This window comes from Trachemys scripta, chromosome 25 (assembly GCF_013100865.1).
Source record: "Trachemys scripta elegans isolate TJP31775 chromosome 25, CAS_Tse_1.0, whole genome shotgun sequence".
In the NCBI taxonomy this organism is placed as follows: domain Eukaryota; kingdom Metazoa; phylum Chordata; order Testudines; family Emydidae; genus Trachemys; species Trachemys scripta.
This window is the reverse complement of record NC_048322.1, coordinates 4,070,906-4,089,834: the sequence shown is the minus strand read 5'-3', so window position 1 is coordinate 4,089,834 and position 18,929 is coordinate 4,070,906. Positions and strand designations below refer to the sequence as shown.

Genomic DNA, 18,929 nt, shown 5'->3' with positions numbered 1-18,929 from the left:
TGAAGGTACCTCACATTCAGCAGAATGTGCCATATTAGAGATGAGATTTGCACTTCCGAAGACAGACAATGTCAGCTGGGAGGGGAGTGTAACATGGACCAACCAACTTTACACTCCCATACATTCTGGAACTTTGTCACTAGTGCCTGTGTAATTTAAACCATCCCACACCCGACTCCCTACCAGCCCCCACCTATGCCTGACAAGCTCAGCTTGTGTTTGGATTCTATCAAGCAGAGCAGTGAGATCCAAGCACTTTTGACTTCTTGCATGGATTTTCTTGAAGTGTGTGTGTGTGTGTGTGTAGTATGTTCGTGAGTAGCATGTTTCACCACTAATATTACAGCACTAAAAACAAAAGAGACAGGAAGTTTCATAGTCAGCAGCGTTTCCACCTGTGTGGGGACATCCCAATGAATTTCTGATCCATCACATTAAGCACTCAGCAAAATTACCTAACATCCAGCTTCTTCACGACCCTTCAGTTGAGTTCTCTATAGGAGGGAGCTTCTAGGAATTGGTATTCCTGGCTGCAAGTTGGGTCTGGCTTCCCCCAGCCTTTGGATCCACGTAATACATGATCCCAAGGGGAGCCGTCTCCTAGAGCTTCCCCATGTCCCGTGGAACTCAGGACAGTGAGAAACATGTAAGTCATCTGTAAGGTGAAAATTTATGTAAAACATGACAACATTTCTCCTTTACTTGCGGTAGAGGGAAGCCTCATAGTTCCTGTAAGGCCAAATACTGATATTTCTATGGATGTCTGCTTATACAGGGAAATTGACAGTTTATATTGATATCAGCAATTTCTGGGTATCATTTATATAAAGATGTGCTCTTTAATAGTCTATCAAATTTATCATATTCAGCAACATAGTATCTGCACATTTTTATAAATGTGCATGTAGAATGGTAATCAACTACTCTCTGAATTAACGCATGGGCATGGTCTTCTCCTCCTCTTGCCCTGCCCTGGAGCTCTCAGCAACAGCTACCTCTGCTCTAGGGCCCAGAGGAGGAAAGGTGTGCTGGGCTCCAGCCTGGGACGCCTCCCTCCTGCCTTTCCCTGACTATTAAGCCTGGCCCTGGAACTGTTTCTCTTAAGTGCCATGTGGGCAAGAGGAAGTGCGTGGCAGCTATAGATACAAGGACCAAACTTGTGGACATCAGGTGAAGCAGCAAGAAACACAACTATCAGGTCAACCCGCAGGAATCTCTCGCCAGATTGTTAAATTCTAGGGCCCCAACCTATAGCAGCCAGCCTGTTGAACAAGCTGGACCAAAGCCCTAGCTCTAGCGGGCGTCAGTCACTCAACAGGAAGAAAAAATCTCACTTTGCTGCACTTAGGAACAAGGAAATCAAGCACATTGAGCTCCAAGGTTTTACAGCAAACCAACACAGCACCCGGAGGTCCCACTGGGATTTGATCTCAGATGGCAGGATTCAGAGTCCAGAAGGCTGACCATTACATCATTGGACCTGCAGTGGTTGTCATTTCAGTACTCCCGTGACACCCTCAGCTGATTGGTTTGCACTCTGCATTCATTGCTTCCCTCCAGCTGCTTCCTCTCTCGGGACTCTCTCTTCTCCTCCATCGCTCTTGCTCTCCTCCCCTAGACATTGAACCCAGCCCTTGTTGCTGCCAACACCAACTGACAGAGGGGCCTATAAGTTCCCTGCCTGAGGGGAGGCCAATGCATGAGGTGGGCCATAACCACCACAGGTTTTAACCCCGTCTGCTTCCTTCCCCATGTCTCTCATTTAGATTATATGAAGTACACCTGTGGCTGGGATATGAATTTGTGGACACAACATTGTGCAGTGGGCTTCCAAGACAGCCTGTAATTCAGCCAGGGGTTTGCAGCTGGGCCTTGGCCTGGAGGCAATTTTCTCTCCGCACAGCAGATGGGGGATGCGCTGGGACCAGCTCCTGGCTCTTTTTTTAACTGGTTCCCTGTGAGGACACACCAGAGATCATTGCAATCTACATAGGGAACAACCACCTGGGAATATTCTCCAGGCCCCAGCTGATTTGGAAAGTTAAACATGATATTGCACAACATAGAACTATGGGGCCAGGTCCCATAGAAAACAAAGGGGAGCGTGGAAAGAGAGAGAAGAGAAGAGCAGGAGATGGGATCAAAAAAAGCAGCTGTAGAGAACCAGGAGTGCAGTGGACATCAGGGGCAGCAGATTTGTAGAAATTTTGGTGGTGCCAAGAATGCACAGAGCCTCCCCCCAAACTCCACCCCCACCTGCCTACGGCTCTGGGAGGGAGTTTGGGTGAGGGATGGGGTCTGGGGTGCAGGCTCTTGGATGGAGTTTGGGTGCTTGGTGGAGGTTCTGGTCTGGGACAGGGGGTGGGGGTGCAAGAGGGGATAGGTGCAGATTCTAGGAGGGAGTTTGGGTGCAGGCTCTGGGAGGGCATTTGGGAGCATGAGGGGGGGTGTTGGAAGGGGGTGGGCGTGCAGTCTCTGGGACTGGGAGCAGGCTCCAGGCTGGGGCAGGAGGTGGGGGTGCAGGAGGGAGTGCGGGCTTCAGGCTCTGGGATGGAGTTTGGGTGCAGGCTCTGTGCTGGGGGTGCAGGCTCTGGGAGGGAGTTTGGGGATGGGAGGGGGTGCGGAGGGAGGAGATGCAGGCTCTGGGACGGAGTTTGGGTACTGGGTGCAGGCTCCGGGCTGGGACAGGGGCTAGGGGTGCAGGAGGGGTGAGGAGCATGCATTCAGTCATTTCATAGGGCAGAGTTTTAAGGCTATTAAGATTTGGGGAACTATTCTTCCTAGTATCTTCCCTTTGTAGATTTCAGAGGCGTTCACACACTCACCCCCACTGAGCCGCACTGTTACACCCCAATCTAATAGAAAGGCTGGGAGGTCTCGAAGTTCATAAAAAGAAACAGACAAAAAAATAGAAAAAGGAACAAAACGTTTCTAAGATTACAAGGGGTTGGATCTCTGCACCTCTCGGTCTTTGGATTCACCTGGAGTAGGAACTGTAGCTGCAGTTTAGGAACCAGGTAATGGCACAGATGGTCCAGCACTTTGGGCTAGCAGGGTTTGCAGATACAGGGAGACTAGTGAAGGCTGCATAGACTGTCGACCTTGTGCTTCATTCCCCAGAGGGGATCAGTCCTGGGATCCTGGCAGTCAGTCTCTCTGAGGCTATGTCTACACTGGCAGAGTTACAGCGCTGGGAGTTACAGCGCCACTCAGAGAGTGCTGAAGGGAAACCGCTATTGTGTGTTTACATTGTCAGCTGCCTGCGCAATAGCATGTTCACACTTGCAGCGGTATTTGGAACGGTGCACTCAGTATCCCACTAAGCATCACTTCCTCTTCTGCCGCTAAGAGTTGTGGGAAGGTGAAGGGGGTTGTTTAGTCTGACAAAGCGAAGGCTGAGGGGGGATATGATTGCTATCTTCAAATATATCAGAGGGGTTAATACAAGGGAGGGAGAGGAATTATTCCAGCTCAGTACTAATGTGGACACGAGAACGAATGGATACAAACTAGCGGGGGGGAAGTTCAGGCTTGAAATTAGACGAAGGTTTCTGACCGTCAGAGGGGTGAAATATTGGAACGGCCTTCCGAGGGAAACGGTGGGGGCGACGGACCTGTCTGGTTTTAAGATTAAGTTGGATAAGTTTATGGAGGGAATGGTTTAATGGTAAAACATAGTAGCCGAGGAAAACCAAGCAATGGTACATGAATAGCATAATGGCCAACAAGGGTCAGGCTAGAGACTCTTGCCTATATGCTCGGGGTATTACTGATCGCCATATTTGGGGTCGGGAAGGAATTTTCCTCCAGGGTGGATTGGCTGAGCCTCTGGAGGTTTTTCGCCTTCCTCCGCAGCATGGGGCAGGGATCACTAGCAGGAGGGTCTCAGCCGATTGAAGTCACTAAAACACAGGATTGGGGACTTCAACGGCAGAGTCCAGGGAAGGGTCTTGCGGCCTGCAGCATGCAGGGGGTCAGACCAGATGATCATAATGGTCCCTTCTGACCTTAAAGTCTATGAGTCTATGAGTATCCACTGAGCATCTCCTCTTCTTCTGCCGCTAAGAGTTGTGGGAAGGCAGAGGGGGTCGCGGGGCATCCCGGGTCGTGTCCCAATGCCCCGTGATGCATTGCTTCGTATCCCAGCAATCCCTGTGCTTCCATTCACATTTGGTGCCATCTTTAAATGGTTTGTGTACTGCACATTCTGCCTCTTTGGGCAGCAGGAATGGATCCCACACTGTTGACCAATATGCTGCTGGCTCTTCTTAACACATCACAAGTGGCAGTGGAGTTATTCCTTATAGTACAAAGGCAAGCAAAGTTCAACATTGATCTCACCATGTGTAGTAGCTAGAACACGAGATTGCTGGTGGCATTAACGGAGGTGCTGACCACAATGGAACGCCACCTTTGAGCTTGGGGAAAAAAACACTAAGGCTGGGTCTACACTACCCGCCTGAATCGGCGGGTAGAAATTGACCTCTCGGGGATCGATTTATCGCGTCCCAACGGGATGCGACAATCAATCCCCGAATCGACACTCTTACTCCACCAGCGGAGGTGGGAGTAAGTGCCGTCGACGGGAAGCTGCAGAAGTCGATTTTGCCGCCGTCCCTACAGCGGGGTAAGTCGGCTGCGATACGTCGAATTCAGCTATGCTATTCGCGTAGCTGAATTTGCGTATCTTAAATCGACCCCCCGCATAGTGTAGATGTAGCCTAAGTGGTGGGATCAATCGTCATGCACATCTTGGATGATGAGCAGTGTCTGCAGAGCTTTTGGATGAGGAAAGACACGTTCATGGGACTCTGTGATGAGCTTGTCCCAACCCTGCAGCGCAAGGACACGAGAATGAAAACTGCCCGGTTATTGGAGAAGGGCGTGGCAACTGCCGTGTGGAAGCTGGCTACTCCAGACTGCTACCTATTGTTCACTAATCAGTTTGAGGTGGGAAAGTCGACCGTTGGACATGTGCTGAAAAAAGTGTGCAGGGCCATTAATTTTTTTTTACATCCTGCTCCGAAAGACTGTGGCTCTGGGAAACGTGTGAGACATTGTGGATGGCTTTGCACAAAGGGCTTCCCTAACTGCGGAGGGGCGATAGATGGCACGTATATTCCAATTCTGGCACCAGACCACCTAGTCATGGCGTACATTAATCAGAAAGGTACTTCTCTATGGTTCTCCAGGCACTTGTGGATCACCGTGGGCATTTCACAGACATGAATGCAGGCTGGCCCAGTAAGGTGCATCTTTCAGAACACTGGCCTGTTCAGGAAGCTGGAAGCAGAGACTTTCTTCCTGGACCAGAAGATCACCATAGGGGAAGTCAAAATGCCCATTGTGACCCTGAGACCCCCTGCCTACCCCTTAATGCCCTGGCTTATGAAGCCAGACATGGGACACCTTGACAGCAGCAAGGAGCAGTTCAACAACAGGCTGAGCAAGTGCAGAATGACTCGAGTGTGCTTTTGGCCATTTATTTCTGGAGGGAAGGGTGAAAGCTTCACTCAGGGCTGGACCACTGAGGCTCAGCACCTGGAGGCTGAATTTGAACAGCCAGAGAGACCAGGGCTGTTAGAGGAGCGGAGCGCGGAGCCATAAGGATCAGGGATACCTTGAGGCAGTAATCTGAAGCTGAAAGCCACTAATATTTGTTGCTATGTACAGCAGGGCAGTGCTTGTAATGCTAGGAGGGGATTGTTATTGGTGCAGACAATGCACTTCGAAGGCTTAAGAAAATTGCCTGTTGCTTTGCAGGGCTCTGTTTGCTTTCAACTAATGGAATAAAGATTAGTTTTGGTTTGAAAGCATTCTTTTATTAAAAAGCAACCACCGGAGGAGAGACAAACAAAAACACCTCAGCACCGAGGGGGATGGGTAAAAGGTTACACATCTTGTCTCAAGTAATTTTCCTCTTAATAGAAGATTTATTTTAAAATTTATCAAAATAAATTCCATTTTAAATAGAAATAAGTACAGTACATATTGGGTCTCTCTTCTCGTATATGCCATTTCTCTCACATATTCCCCCACTTTAATTCTTTTAGAGTGAGGTTTTAATTTCAGGATTAGCCACCATATCCAACATAGAAGAAGGGGCAGGGAGAGAACTAGAAGAAAACCCGAATCATATTGTAACACTGAAAGTTATCACAGAATCAGCCTGTTACAGTAATTAACATCATGTTTAATTTCATTGTCCCTGGTAACAACTTATTCAAAGATTACAAAATATAAACCTATAGGGCAGTTTTCTCTTAATTCCCATTTCCAACCAGTTAACTTTATGTGAAGTCACATTCTACAATAACCTAGGAGCCTTCCATTTCTGTGAGTTCATTTCTCTCTACGTCTTCTCCCAGAAGTATGGGTGGAAGGGGTCTCTCACTATGTGGGAAGGCTGCATCATTAGCAAAACCACCTGTATTCTATTTTCACACTTTCTAATCTTTCAAAGTAGCAGGAGGTGGAGAAGTGATACAAATGCATTAGATTCAAGAGTAAACTAAGTAAACTAAGTAAACCACAGACACTGGACTCCATATTCATATATCCTGCAGTCTGAACTTGGAATCTGATACATTCCCTTATTGGCTACAAATCATTTGCCCAGCATGGAAGTGCTTCTTGTCCAACAAGGCAGCCAGACTGGGACCCATAGGCATCGAATGGCTCTGAAGGAATCAGCTGAAAAAGACAGTTGTTCCCAATTTAATCATGGCATCCTTTAGGAGTGTGACCAATGCCACTTAATTAGTGAGCAGCTTTCTAAAAATAGTTTTACGGGGCCACAAGTCACCATAGCTTCCATCTCTGGGGTGAAAGTCAACCACTTGTACCTGCAATTTCTACCTGAGTTCTTATCAAGTCTTTGACCTTACTCGAAGTAATTTTACACTTCTCTGGAGTAGAATTCTTCACCAACCACACAACATATCAGTAGCGATAGTGAGGTATAACTCCCCCCAAATTTCCTTTTATTTCTTTAATCTGGTGGCACAGGTTTAAATTAGGGACTAAATTCAGGTGTGGCTTAGAATCCCTGTAAGACACCAAATGTCAGGTATCTATTAAAAATAAGTATCTTTCTGCAGCTATATCACATTCAACATGGATTTCATTTTCTACACATTTGCAGCATCTCCCAGGGGTGAGCTGAACAGAAATGTCATTTCCATTTTTCCCATCCCTACCTAGCTAGGGATTGCATTTCCCAAATAATAGGCAACATGCACCTGATTAGGAAGGAGATATCTTCAGGAGTGACCTCCTGCAACACCTGGGCCACAACTGCTTTGGAAGCCCAATGCATGGGTATTTTTGCTTAGTTCCAAGTCATTTACCAGAGAATCTTCTTCCCAGCCCTTTAGAAAAAAATATTGACCTTACTAATTGAACAACAGAGGGATTGGGATGGTGATGAGGAATAAGGGAATCCCTTTGATTTAACCCTATCTTCTTCTGTTGTTACAGAGGGTGAAATGACATTTTTCCCTATCCCTGCCCTGTTCCTGCTCTTTGTTATAGTTCAGTATATTTTAAGTGAGGAAAATGGTAGTAAAAACATATGCTCTGCAGCACAACCTGGAGCAACATCAGAGCACCACCTGAAGCAACATCAGAGCAACTGGGAATGAAACAATTTGTTCCAGAAGGGGGAACTTGATGACTAACAATTGCTTTCAAATGGGGGAACAGTATAACTGTGACGCTCAGAGTTTGTTTAGACTAGGAAAAGTGATGGAGTTTAGGTCAGCTCAAGGAGAAAGCTAATGCAACCACTGCACCTGGGCTGCATCTGCTCTACAACTATAATTGTCTTTTTACACCAAGATCACTAACTTGAGCAGCCAACACCATGTACAGTCCTGGTGGCTGTAAGGCACAGGTAGTTTTTGCCTCTGTGCAGCTTGTTGGGATCAAACCTCTCTCTCCCTCCGGGAGCCAATGAACATTCCTGGCTAGAGGGACACACACTCCTTCGACTCAAGAGGAAAGGAGTTGATAGTAAAGATCACAGAAGGGTGAGCTGCAAAAAGCAGAAGCAGGCAACTCATCTGGGGGAGCTGAGATACCACGCTGAAGATGGTGCAAAGAACACTCGGTGGGAATTAGCAAATGTGATTTTTTTTAAAGAAAAAACTTTGGCCAGCCCTAGTCAAGGCATTTATTACAGTTCTCTCTCATGTGGATTTTCTGATGTCTGATAAGGGTTGAGCTCTGATTGAAACTTTTCCTGCACTCAGAGCATGTGTAGGGTTTCTCTCCTGTGTGGATTCTACGATGTTTGATCAGGTCAGAGCTCTGATAGAAGCTTTTCTCACATTCAGAGCATGTGTAGGGCGTGTCTCCTGTGTGGATTTTCTGATGGGAGATGAGGGCTGAAGTATGAATGAAGCATTTCCCACACTCAGAGCATCCATAAGGTTTCTCCCCTGTGTGGATTCTCCTATGTCTGATAAGGTTTGAGCTCTGATTGAAGCTTTTCCCACACTCAGAGCATGTGTAGGGTTTCTCTCCAGTGTGAGTTCTCCAATGTCTGATAAGGGTATAGCTCTGATTGAAGCTTTTCCCGCACTCAGAACACGTGTAGGGCATCTCTCCTCTGTGGATTCTTTGATGTGTGAAAAGGTCTGAGATCCTACTGAAGCTTTTCCCACACTCATGGCATGTGTAGCGTCTGTTTTCCAAGTTGATTATCTCGCGTGTAATAAGGTCTAAGTGGCTCCTCAAGTTTTCCTCTGGCATCTGCTGAGTCTCACAGGCTTTTGCTTTTTCTGGGAGTGCACAACTCCCGGAAACATTCCCTATGGATCTTCCTAATAACATCCCATGTGGTTCTACTTGCTCAGCATCTTCCTGCTGGGGTTTCTCCTCCTCATTCTCACTCACCATCCCGTCACCTGATGGGAGAAAGAGTATCCAGACACAGGTCACTCTCTGTGCCAGAGAGAAAGGAAATCTCAGAGACAGGAATCGAAAAAGGGCTGAACAAACCAAAATATGTGCGGGAGACATCAAACCTATGAGGAACTGATTTTCCCAAACCCTTCCCCAGAGGAGAGAGGAAGGGATCAATTTTTGTCCACATCTCACCAGAACACTCAGGGGAAAGTGAAATTGGGGAGGGACCTGCCTCCAGTTGTCAGTCAGGATAGGTGGGAAGGCATGAGTGACGTCTGCCTAATGATTCCACATCTGCAGGGAACAATCCTGAACTTGGAGAGCTCACAAGCTCTTTGTAGGGCATCCCAAATGTTTCCTATATTCACAGACAGTTTTTAGTTGCTTTAACCAATTCTCTACCTGTGCAGGCAGCTGTCAGGTGCACTTCTTTCTCAGAGCCCTGGAGGTCTGGGACCCACAGCTTTTCCCCTCATTCCAACTGTTGTACTTAAAGTACTGCACAGGATCTTTTCAGGGGGGCTAAGGCAAAGTGCCACATTTATTGGTAATACATGTATCAATCAACATTGTATCATATGCATATGATAGTAGATAATGTTTTCACCCCTTACACTCATGCTCTCTCTCTCTCTCTCACACACACACACACACACACACACACTCCATCTTCTTGTTGTTACTTAATAGTTGCTCCCCTTAACTTCACTGGCCAGGCAAGTTAGATGGGGGAGGGATGGAGCTGGGCTTCTGTCAATCCGGACAGATGCTCTGATGCTGACAAGACAAGACACGGGATCCTCTGCAAGACACCTCACATTTATAGCAGCTTCCCTCTCATGCAAATCTATACCAGATTCAAAGTCTGTGTCAGCTGGTCATCTGTGGCACCTCCTTCTGGGTGTTGTCTTAATGTTGCCACATTTATTTTCAAAGAGGGTGTTTTCAAAAGAAGATGCTTGCTTCTAACTCCCAAGGCCATCAATATGTCTGATCTTCTTTAATGAGCCCACTTGACAAGTTTTATTGTTCTTGAGTCTGGCTTCCATCCCCTCACCTCCAGACAGCTGCAACACTTGGAGCCTGCCTTCCATGTCTTGCTCCTTCACACCTCATTCATTCAACAGGGCACTTGATTAAAAGGTGGGGGAAGATCTTATTCTACTCCTAGCAAAAAGTCATTTTTCTTCTACCTTAACTATCTTTAGGGCCTATAACATTATACCGAGGCTTAATACAAAGTCTCTATATAAGGATTTGATACAAAGTTCCCATATCAAAGTACTTGACATAAAGTTGCATGAAAACAGAGGTCACACATGGATAGACCCACTACAAGGTTATATGAAGAGTCATAATACAAAGTCATCTGAAAGTTATGCAAAGAGGCTTAATGCAGAGATTTATCTACACAGCTGCAAGATCACATCAGGTTTGGAAACTGGAAACCCCACTGCAGGCAAAGAAAACAAGGGAAATCAGTGGGATACTTGTCACAAAGAATATTCCATGGTTTTAACCCCAGCTCATTTTTAAGCAGTAACATCCCAAGATCAGCTTCCTTGGCTCAAAGTGGCAGGAGAGTTGTTATTATTGTAAATCATATTCATTACCTTAGTGCCTAAGGACCAACTAACAGTGGGTCCCCATTGTGCTAGGCAAATTACAAACCCAGAATAGTAAATGGCCCATGCCCTGTAGAATTTACAATCTAAATAGACAAGGCAGACACAGAATGGGGGAAGGGGTAGAACCCACTCTTAGAATATAGATATATTCAGGCCTGCCTGTAAAGCCTATACTTTAAGAACTTAGGTGTATTTTTATCACTTAGCTAGTTACAGGGGTATAAAAACAAAGAATCAAAATCACAGTCTGCCTGTGTCTGGGCCTTGTCTCACTAGGAGAGTCTGAGGCCTTGTTCTCAGGCTAAGGCCTTTGGCTAAGCAGCAGGGGCAGCCATAAGCTGGGAAGCGAACGGTCACATCCTCACATCCCAAACCCGTCACACTGAAATAAGGTGCTATTGGGCTGTTAGGAAGACGATCCTGTCCAGATAGTGCGCATCACCACCAGATAAAGAAACAGATCTTAAGATGGTTAAAGAAAACTTAGTTTGATAGCATCCTGTCTGGCAAGAAATCACTTCTCAATGGTTGTGAAACCCTCATTTCTGTATTGTTTTGACTTCATGGCCCCCACTTTTCTATTGCTAATCTGTCTGGTTCTCTAACTGTTTCTGTCTGCTGTATAACTTACACCTAGCAATATTAATTAATTAGGGGAGTGGGATATAATTGGTTAGAGAATTATGTTACAATATGTTAGGATTGGTTAGTTAAATTTCAGTACAATGATTGGTTAAGGTATATCTGAGAATATTACTATATAAACTGGAGGGGGAAGGGAAATTGGAATCATGTTTGTTAATTGGGAGAACGGGGAACAGGGACACAGGGAAGGCTCTGCAGCATCAGAGCTGGGAAGAGGGACACGGGTAAATGCTTTGTGGTGTCAGAGCTGGGAAGGAAACACTGGGGAACAGACTATCACATATAGAGATAAGCCCGACTGGTGTGAAAGACTTCGGAATATGCTTGCTTGGAAACTAACCCCAATAAACATTGCATTGTCTGCGCTTCAGACTTCTGGTCTTTTGCTGCTTGCTGTCTGCGTGACAAGAACTAGGGAAGTAGGAGGCCCTCTAACAAAATGGACATGACCTGATAACTAAGAAGTAAGCCTTTAAGGAAGGTTTTAATATACTTTGGAACTAATCAGGGATTCCCACGAGGACTGATGAGGAGGCCATGGAAAATACGTATTTAGATCCTTTTCTTTGAGGCACACGGTCATGAATCCATAGGATCTGTGCAATGCCTGGGCTTTTAAACAATCCTTGGGAAGCCTCTGGCTTCAACACTCCTATTTCAACCTGTGAGCTCTGCCAGCAGGTCCAGCTGAACGACACTCCTGTTCAGAGACGGTTCCTCATTCAATGAACAGAGCAAGTTTTTGCTGTGACACTGGGCAGACTTTTAAAATATAGCAGGGTTTATTAGTCAACTGAAACACAGCCTTGGAAAGTCCTTAGATTAGCACAGGGGAGCAAAAAAGACAATATAGTCCATACTGGCCAATTGCCTTGAGCTATGATGCTGTAGAAAATAATTTAGTTTCCTTTTACTGTGCCATTTGTCTTCACTCTGGCAGAGCTCCCTGCATCTGCAAGCCCAGTTCTTCCTCTCCCAAAAACATAATGAGTCCATGTATGCTTCACTCAGCCAAGCTGAGATACACAGGTGACAATTTTTCCCTTGTCTCTGTCGCGTATTCCATTGATGTAGGTTGGTCCCAGCCAGTCGTTAATGACACATTCATATCACCCCATAACAGCTATGTGGCAAAACACCTCATGTCTCCTGCTCTTTATAATCATAGCAATACCAATCACAGAGGGAAACTGAGGTGGCATCATACAAGTATCACCAAAATTCCCAGCTCTATCACACACACACACACACACACACACACTGCTCACAGCCCTTGGAGAGAAAGCAAAGCACAGGAACTGGACGTTAGTCCAGTGAAGACAGTGGAGGAGAAGCTGCAATCCTCAAACCCTGGTAAAAAAGGAGAGGCATGTGGGTCCCCACCCATAGAGAGGGGCTGGCTAGAGGCCTGATACTGGAGAGGGAATTCCTTGAGCAGACCATGGAGGCAGGTCAAAGGCTAATCCAGATCTGTGACATCGCAGAAGCACATTTTGGGGAATTAGGAAATGTAGGGACTCAGGTGTAGTGGGAGGGAGAATTAAACTCCCCCAGCGTGTGGAAGAGGCTGGGGGATTCAACACTAAAATTCAGGAGCAACAGCCTCTAATTCTTCTGAAAAGAAGGAAGTTTGGGGCGGGCTTTAGCAATTAGGTTGCTATGAAGTATCTCAGCAGTTGGACGCATTCATAGATTGGTATTATTAATAAATAAGTGATGTAAATCATGAGTATTAATGCTTCATGCTTAATTATTGATGTCCCAAAGGCCACGTATGGGCTGGGGTAGCTATTGACATTCTTGTAATCAGAGTAAAGGAGCAGATAGGGTATATAGCCGTCCTATTACCATAAGGAAGTGGATAAAATACCTCTTCTGGTTACCATTTTTTCATTTTGTCGGGTCCCCGAGACAGTGTAAGTGAAGCAGGGGTCCCTTTCCCTTCGATCTTTGCTTCCAATGGGGTGTCCATAACTTGCAAGTGTGCACAGTGGAAGACCCGCTTTACTATACGTATCTTAGTCTAATCCTTATGTGTAAATTAAATCAAATTTCTGTGTGTTTCACCAAATTGCATCTTCTCAATTAACTTTGAGTAGCCATGTTACAAGGGCAAGCTGTACCCCAATACGTAATCTTATAGGTGTAAAAATTGTACAGACTACATTACCACCCTGTGACATCATCAACAAAATGCCCTTTTGTGCCTGGGTAGTGGCCCTGCTATGGCAGGGAGGAATGCAGCAAGGACTCAGGATTGGTGGTCATGGATGCTGTGCATAGAGATGGGGAGTTTATATGGGGAGGGGGGTAATGAGTGGGAGAGGGAGGTCAAGAGTTAAAATAATAATGTTTTGGGAAAAATGTATAATGAAGTGGAACTGAGCAGAAATAAACCTGGAGTGTAGCTCAAAAGCAATAAGGCTTGGGTAGCGATTCTGGGTTAAAGTCTGGGATCCCCCACAGCTCTAGATCCCCAAATCTCTCCTCCTTCCCACTGACCCACCCAGCCCACTTCCTGGGTGCCCTTCCTCCACACTCCCCTCCCCTTCTTCCCATTACTCTCAGCCATCACCACCTCCCAGCATCTTGGTAGCTTCTTGCGTTCCCTCCTCCTCTCTCACTACCTCCTCCCTCCCTGCTGCTTCTTAGATCTAAATCTGCACACACCCTTCCCACGTCCTGGCACTCCAGAATTAGCTACTTCCCCATTCTCCTGCCTTCCCATGGCTCCGTTCTCCATTCTCCCGTGGACTCCTGAATGGCAACATTATATGCTCTCCTATTAAAAGAGGAGCTCATCTGACTGTCACACAACTCATGCATGAGTCATACACCTATTTACTCAATTTAGAATTCTACAACAGACATATTTTCCTTTCAAAATGAGGAAAAGGCTTGAAAGCTACCGTTATTAATGTAGTTATTAATTTTAAAATTGACAGCACCAAAAATTATTCTAGTGGGTGTCAGATAAGGCAAAAAAAATAGGTGCAAGGAAACTTGTCAACACTTGTGTGATGAATAAAAGTATAAAGTTATTACTATTCAGGTTCTTTAGAGATCCCACAGCTTCTAATAACTGAGGGGACAGGACTCCTTACCCAGCAAGATCACTGTCTCATAGTTCTCCTCCATGATGTCTCTGTAGAGGGCTCTCTGAGTGGGGTCCAGCAGAGCCCCCTCTTCCCTGGCGAAATACCCAGCCACCTCCTCAAAGATCATCGGCCCCTGAAAGAGCAAGAGTCCCACACTCAATACCTGCTGCCCCAGTCACAACCCCACCGTTAAAGGGGGAAAGGAGCCAATCAAATGAAAGCTCTGGGTGGCTCACAGTCAGGAGTCCCACCCCCACCCTGCTCAGAGCATCCAGGAAACGTTAGTGTGAGGGGGAAAAGGAGAGCCCCTTGTCTCTCCAGCAGATCCATCACACCCCTACTAGCCACAGACTGATACAGGAGATGAAGGCCCTAGCAGGGTGCAGGGAGAGCTCACTGGTAAAAAGCCCAACACTGTTCTCGTTCTGAAGAGCTGGACAGGGCCAGACTTAGTGGTGGGCAGACTACATGACCGTCCAGGGGGGCCTTGCTGAGGGGGTTCCTCTAGCAGGGGTGTCCTGTCTCTCCTCTCACCACTTCTCTCCTGCTGTCTGCTGCTGCAACTGTTCCTGCAGCCCTGCCCCCTCCCCCCACTTGGAGCTGCCTCTGGCCAAGCTGCTCTCAGGAGCCGTGTGTGTGCTGATGTCGGGGTGGCCCCACCCTCCTCCCTCTGTGCCCAGTCTCTGCTGAGCTGAGGTGGGAGGAGAAGATTCTCTGCTGCTGCCTCTGGGTCAGGAGTGGGAGCTGCTGGCCGCTGCTGCTGTGTGAATGAGCCTTCAGACTAGTGAGTGCTGCTCTGCATATAGTGACAGCGTGCTGTGTCTCACACTCCCCCAACACACACACACACACCCCACAATAGACACTTCAATTACTGTTATTACTTCTTTTTACTTCCTGTCAAAATGCGCAAAGTACATATATTCTCTGTAATTTTATCCTTTCACATTCATGCAGGATTACAGTGCTGTTATTTTAGCTTTTTAACTGGTCTGTTCATTTCATAATTTTATACCTGACTTATGCTTAAATTCAATTCTTTGAGTAATGAGTTCTAAAATGCCTAACCTGGCCTGGCTGGAGTAATTATCATTATTACTGTCATTGCCGTATTGTGCTTTGTCATTCAATATTTAAAATGGTACTATCAAATAATAGAATGTCAATTTTGCTTGCACTTACCTCAGCAATCAGGGTTCATTTAAAAAAAAATTAGCTAAACTCAAAACTTTAGACACTGTGCAGATGCAGATCACTTATCTTCAAATTGTATTTTTAGTTTGTGAGGAAGTAGGGAATGGGGAGGATTGACCTGGGGATGTTGCGGGGGAGTTTTACTGGTACTGTCTGCATTGGTGATGGGATATCAGGGTGTAACTTCACTTGAGGGAGGATAGCTGAGCATGTAACCTGAGCCCAGGAGGGGATGGGGCAGGTGACACCTTCTGCCCGGGAAACGGGACAAAGGCTGGAGAAGGAGCCGGGGTGTGTGGCTGGAGGAGGTTTTTCAGTTTGGAGCTGTCTGGGAAATGGAGGGAGGCCAGAACCAGGTCTGGCTCCCTATCCCCCCAAGATGGACCTGATCAAGGGGTCCTGTTGTCTGTACCTATAAGCTCTGTTTTGGACTGTGCTCCTGTCGTCTAATAAACCTTCTGTTTTACTGGCTGGCTGAGAGTCACAGTGAATCGCAGGAAATGGGGGAGGTGCAGGGCCCTGTCTCCCCCAAACTTCATGATACAGTTATATCTGGAAAGTAACTTACAATTTCTATGAAAATAAATGCAGTTCCAAGTATGATACTAATAGCAATGATGGAGTCAAATGTTAGTGAGTCACATACATGATTGTGATCAGTAAACAAAAATGCCAAAATAACTAGAAAAATAAATTCCCGTTCTTAATAAAAGAGAAAAAAACGTAATCATGTATATAAAATTAAGTAAATATGTTTTCAGTGGAGTGAAAAAACAACTGACTAAAACAGAGGAGATAATGGCAGTAACACAGAGTGTGTCTGTTAAGTAAATTCTGCTTACTTTCTCTATTTTTATTTATCTCCACTAAAGATAGGGTGCAAAGTATCAAACTTGTGTTTCTGATACCTGCATCAAAGCTCCAGAACTGATACTTCAAGGTTTGGGATAGGGAATATCTTGCTGTGTTATCTCCTGATTGTTTTAAATTTACTTCTAAATTTAATATGTGGCTGTAATTGGAGTCAGTATAGATTTATCTTTCTTTATATAACAATTAGATACAGTGCTCCTGTCAGCAAATTTCTAAGTTATTTTCTGCAAAAAAACCTACAGTTTTCAGGTGCCTCAGTAGCCCCTGGAATCACAGTTAAAGTTGCCCCCCTCCCCAAAATCTGAAATGGCCCCTGGTAAGCCAGGAGCGGCCACAGGGCTGAAGGATATCTGGGGCTCCAGCAAGATGCAGCCCCCAGGTGAGAGCGCAAAGCATGTTTTGAGCTGCAGGCAGAACGCCGGGCACCACGAGACACAGCAGCAGTGTAGAAGTAAGGGTGGGAATGGCAGCCAATGATTTTAGTTTACTGTTCATTCATTGTGTGGTGTTATAATTAACTGACACATTATGTCATATAGAATCATTGTATGCTAAATAGAGAATAGATTGATCGGTATGTAGCTTCTCGGCTCTCTGAGCTGTGGCGCAAACGTAGTATCTAAGTAAATAGGGTTGAAAATAAGGCCTGTAGGCTGAGACCTGCAAGGTTTTAGCTTAGCTATTTTAGGCCTTGGAGCTAAGAAATGCTGACATAAGTAAATGACCGAGGAATAACCTGATGCCCTAAGATTATGGGAAAAGAGGTACCAAGTGGTAACAGGGTGAAAAATTAGTCGGAAGATTAATTTTAAATAAAAAAAAATCTGTAAAGGAACCTCTGTTTCCAAATGTGCCTTAACCACAGGATACAGGTTGTGCATCAATGCTAATGAGGTAAAATCAGAATCACATTATAAAAAGGGGGTGCCCAGAGCAGGAAAATTGAGCTCCCTATGGGAAATTCCAGCAGGAACCATCCCTCTACTGATGATCAATCCATGAGAGACACAGCAGACCCTAATACTATTGTTCAGGATGTGAGTAGAACTATAGTTGTAACTTTTGCATAGGTCTTTATAGAATTTCTATATACTTGGGCATTCATAACCTTAATTGTAACTTTAATAAAACTTGTAAAACAGACTAGACCTTGTACTTGTGAATGTCTGTGTGGTCACTACCCTTAATCGTTATGTGTTCCTAGAGACTATACATTTGAAGCAAATAGCAGAGGGGACTTTCACTCTGTTAAGCCTGAAAGTGTAGCCACCAGAGCTGAACACACGGTGGTGTAATGCCACATTACATAATGCACTTTAAATAAAATTAAAGGTTACACAATACACCATATACCAGGCCACCATTATTTCTGCGCTGCTGCTGGCGGTGGCATTGCCTTCAGAGCTGTGCGCTCGGCCAGCAGCCGCTCCTATGAGGCCACCCTGCCAGTGCTTAATTTGTGCCAAGCCTGAGCTCCGGCACTTCTTTCAATACAAATTAAGCACTAGAGGGAAGCATTGGGGTCTGGACATGATGGTGCGGAGCCCGTGAGGGCCAGAGGTGATGGGGGACACCAAAATACAAGTTCACCCAAGGCACCATTTTCTCTAAGGCCAGCCCTGGATCTGAATATGGAAGAGGGGCATATCCCCTAAGACAGTGGTTCTCAACTAGGTGTCCCTGGACCTCTGAGGGGCTGCGAGCAGGTTTCAGGGGGTCCTCCAAGTAGGGCCAGTGTTAGACTCGCTTGGGCCCAGGGCAGAAAACTCAAACCTCACTGCCTGGGGCTGAAGCCTGGGGCCATGAGCCCTGCCACCAGTGGCTGAAGCCAAAGCTTGAACCATTAGCTTTGCGAGGGGCCCTGTCACATTGGGCCCAGGCAATTGTCCTGGTTGCCACCCCCTAACACCAACCCTGGCTTTTATATGCAGAAAACCCATGCATATGCAGGGCCATTGAGTTTTTATAGCACGTTGAGGGTCCTTAGAAAGAAAAAGGTTAAGAACCCTCCCTAAGCCTCACTGGTGGGTGCCCCCTCTATATCTCATAGCAGCCGCTGGTTAATCAGGTCAGGCTCCAGCACTGGGATTCTGGTCCATTTTCCTAGTCCCACCTAGGTGGGTTGTTTCCTGTTCCACAAATGAGGGCATTTCCACCTTCTAACATCATGGGTCTCTTCCTAGAATGTAAGCCTCATATTAAACAAGTCACAACATGTTTGCTACACCCTGGCCTCCTCCCATTCTCCACCCTGTGAATTTTTTGGCATACTCTACCTCCAAACCAGACTGCCCAAACCTCCCACCTCCACTGTATTTGCTGTCCCTCTCCCTCCAGCAGGAACCCACCAGTAATCCCCCGATAATCCCTACCTGAACAGGCTCTTCTGCAGCCATTTCCCTTTCCTGTCCCATGAGAGGATGGGATGAGGTGGAGCAAAACATGAACGTCATCCTGCAGCCTGGCAGGGCAAGAAGGGCAGTTGTGGAGGTTTCAGAATAGGCTTTAGTTCATTTCACATCACGATTCCCCCAGGATCTTTCCCTGCAGAGACACATCCTACATTCTGCCATGCTGGGAA

General features: G+C 46.2%; 2 protein-coding genes across 2 annotated transcripts in view; one reads left to right on the top strand and one right to left on the bottom strand.

Annotated features, from left to right (window-relative positions):
* The window catches only part of LOC117870001 (zinc finger protein OZF-like), an 876,360-nt gene that overhangs the window by 171,508 nt on the left and 685,923 nt on the right, over positions 1–18,929 (top strand). The gene's annotated exons all lie outside the window — the stretch shown is intronic.
* LOC117869928 (zinc finger protein OZF-like) overlaps positions 8,161–18,929 on the bottom strand; it is a 29,516-nt gene continuing 18,747 nt past the window's right edge. Inside the window, exon 4 of the mRNA XM_034757026.1 lies at positions 8,161–8,677. Coding sequence (XP_034612917.1) covers positions 8,161–8,677 — 517 coding nt within the window. The remainder of the gene's footprint in view (positions 8,678–18,929) is intronic.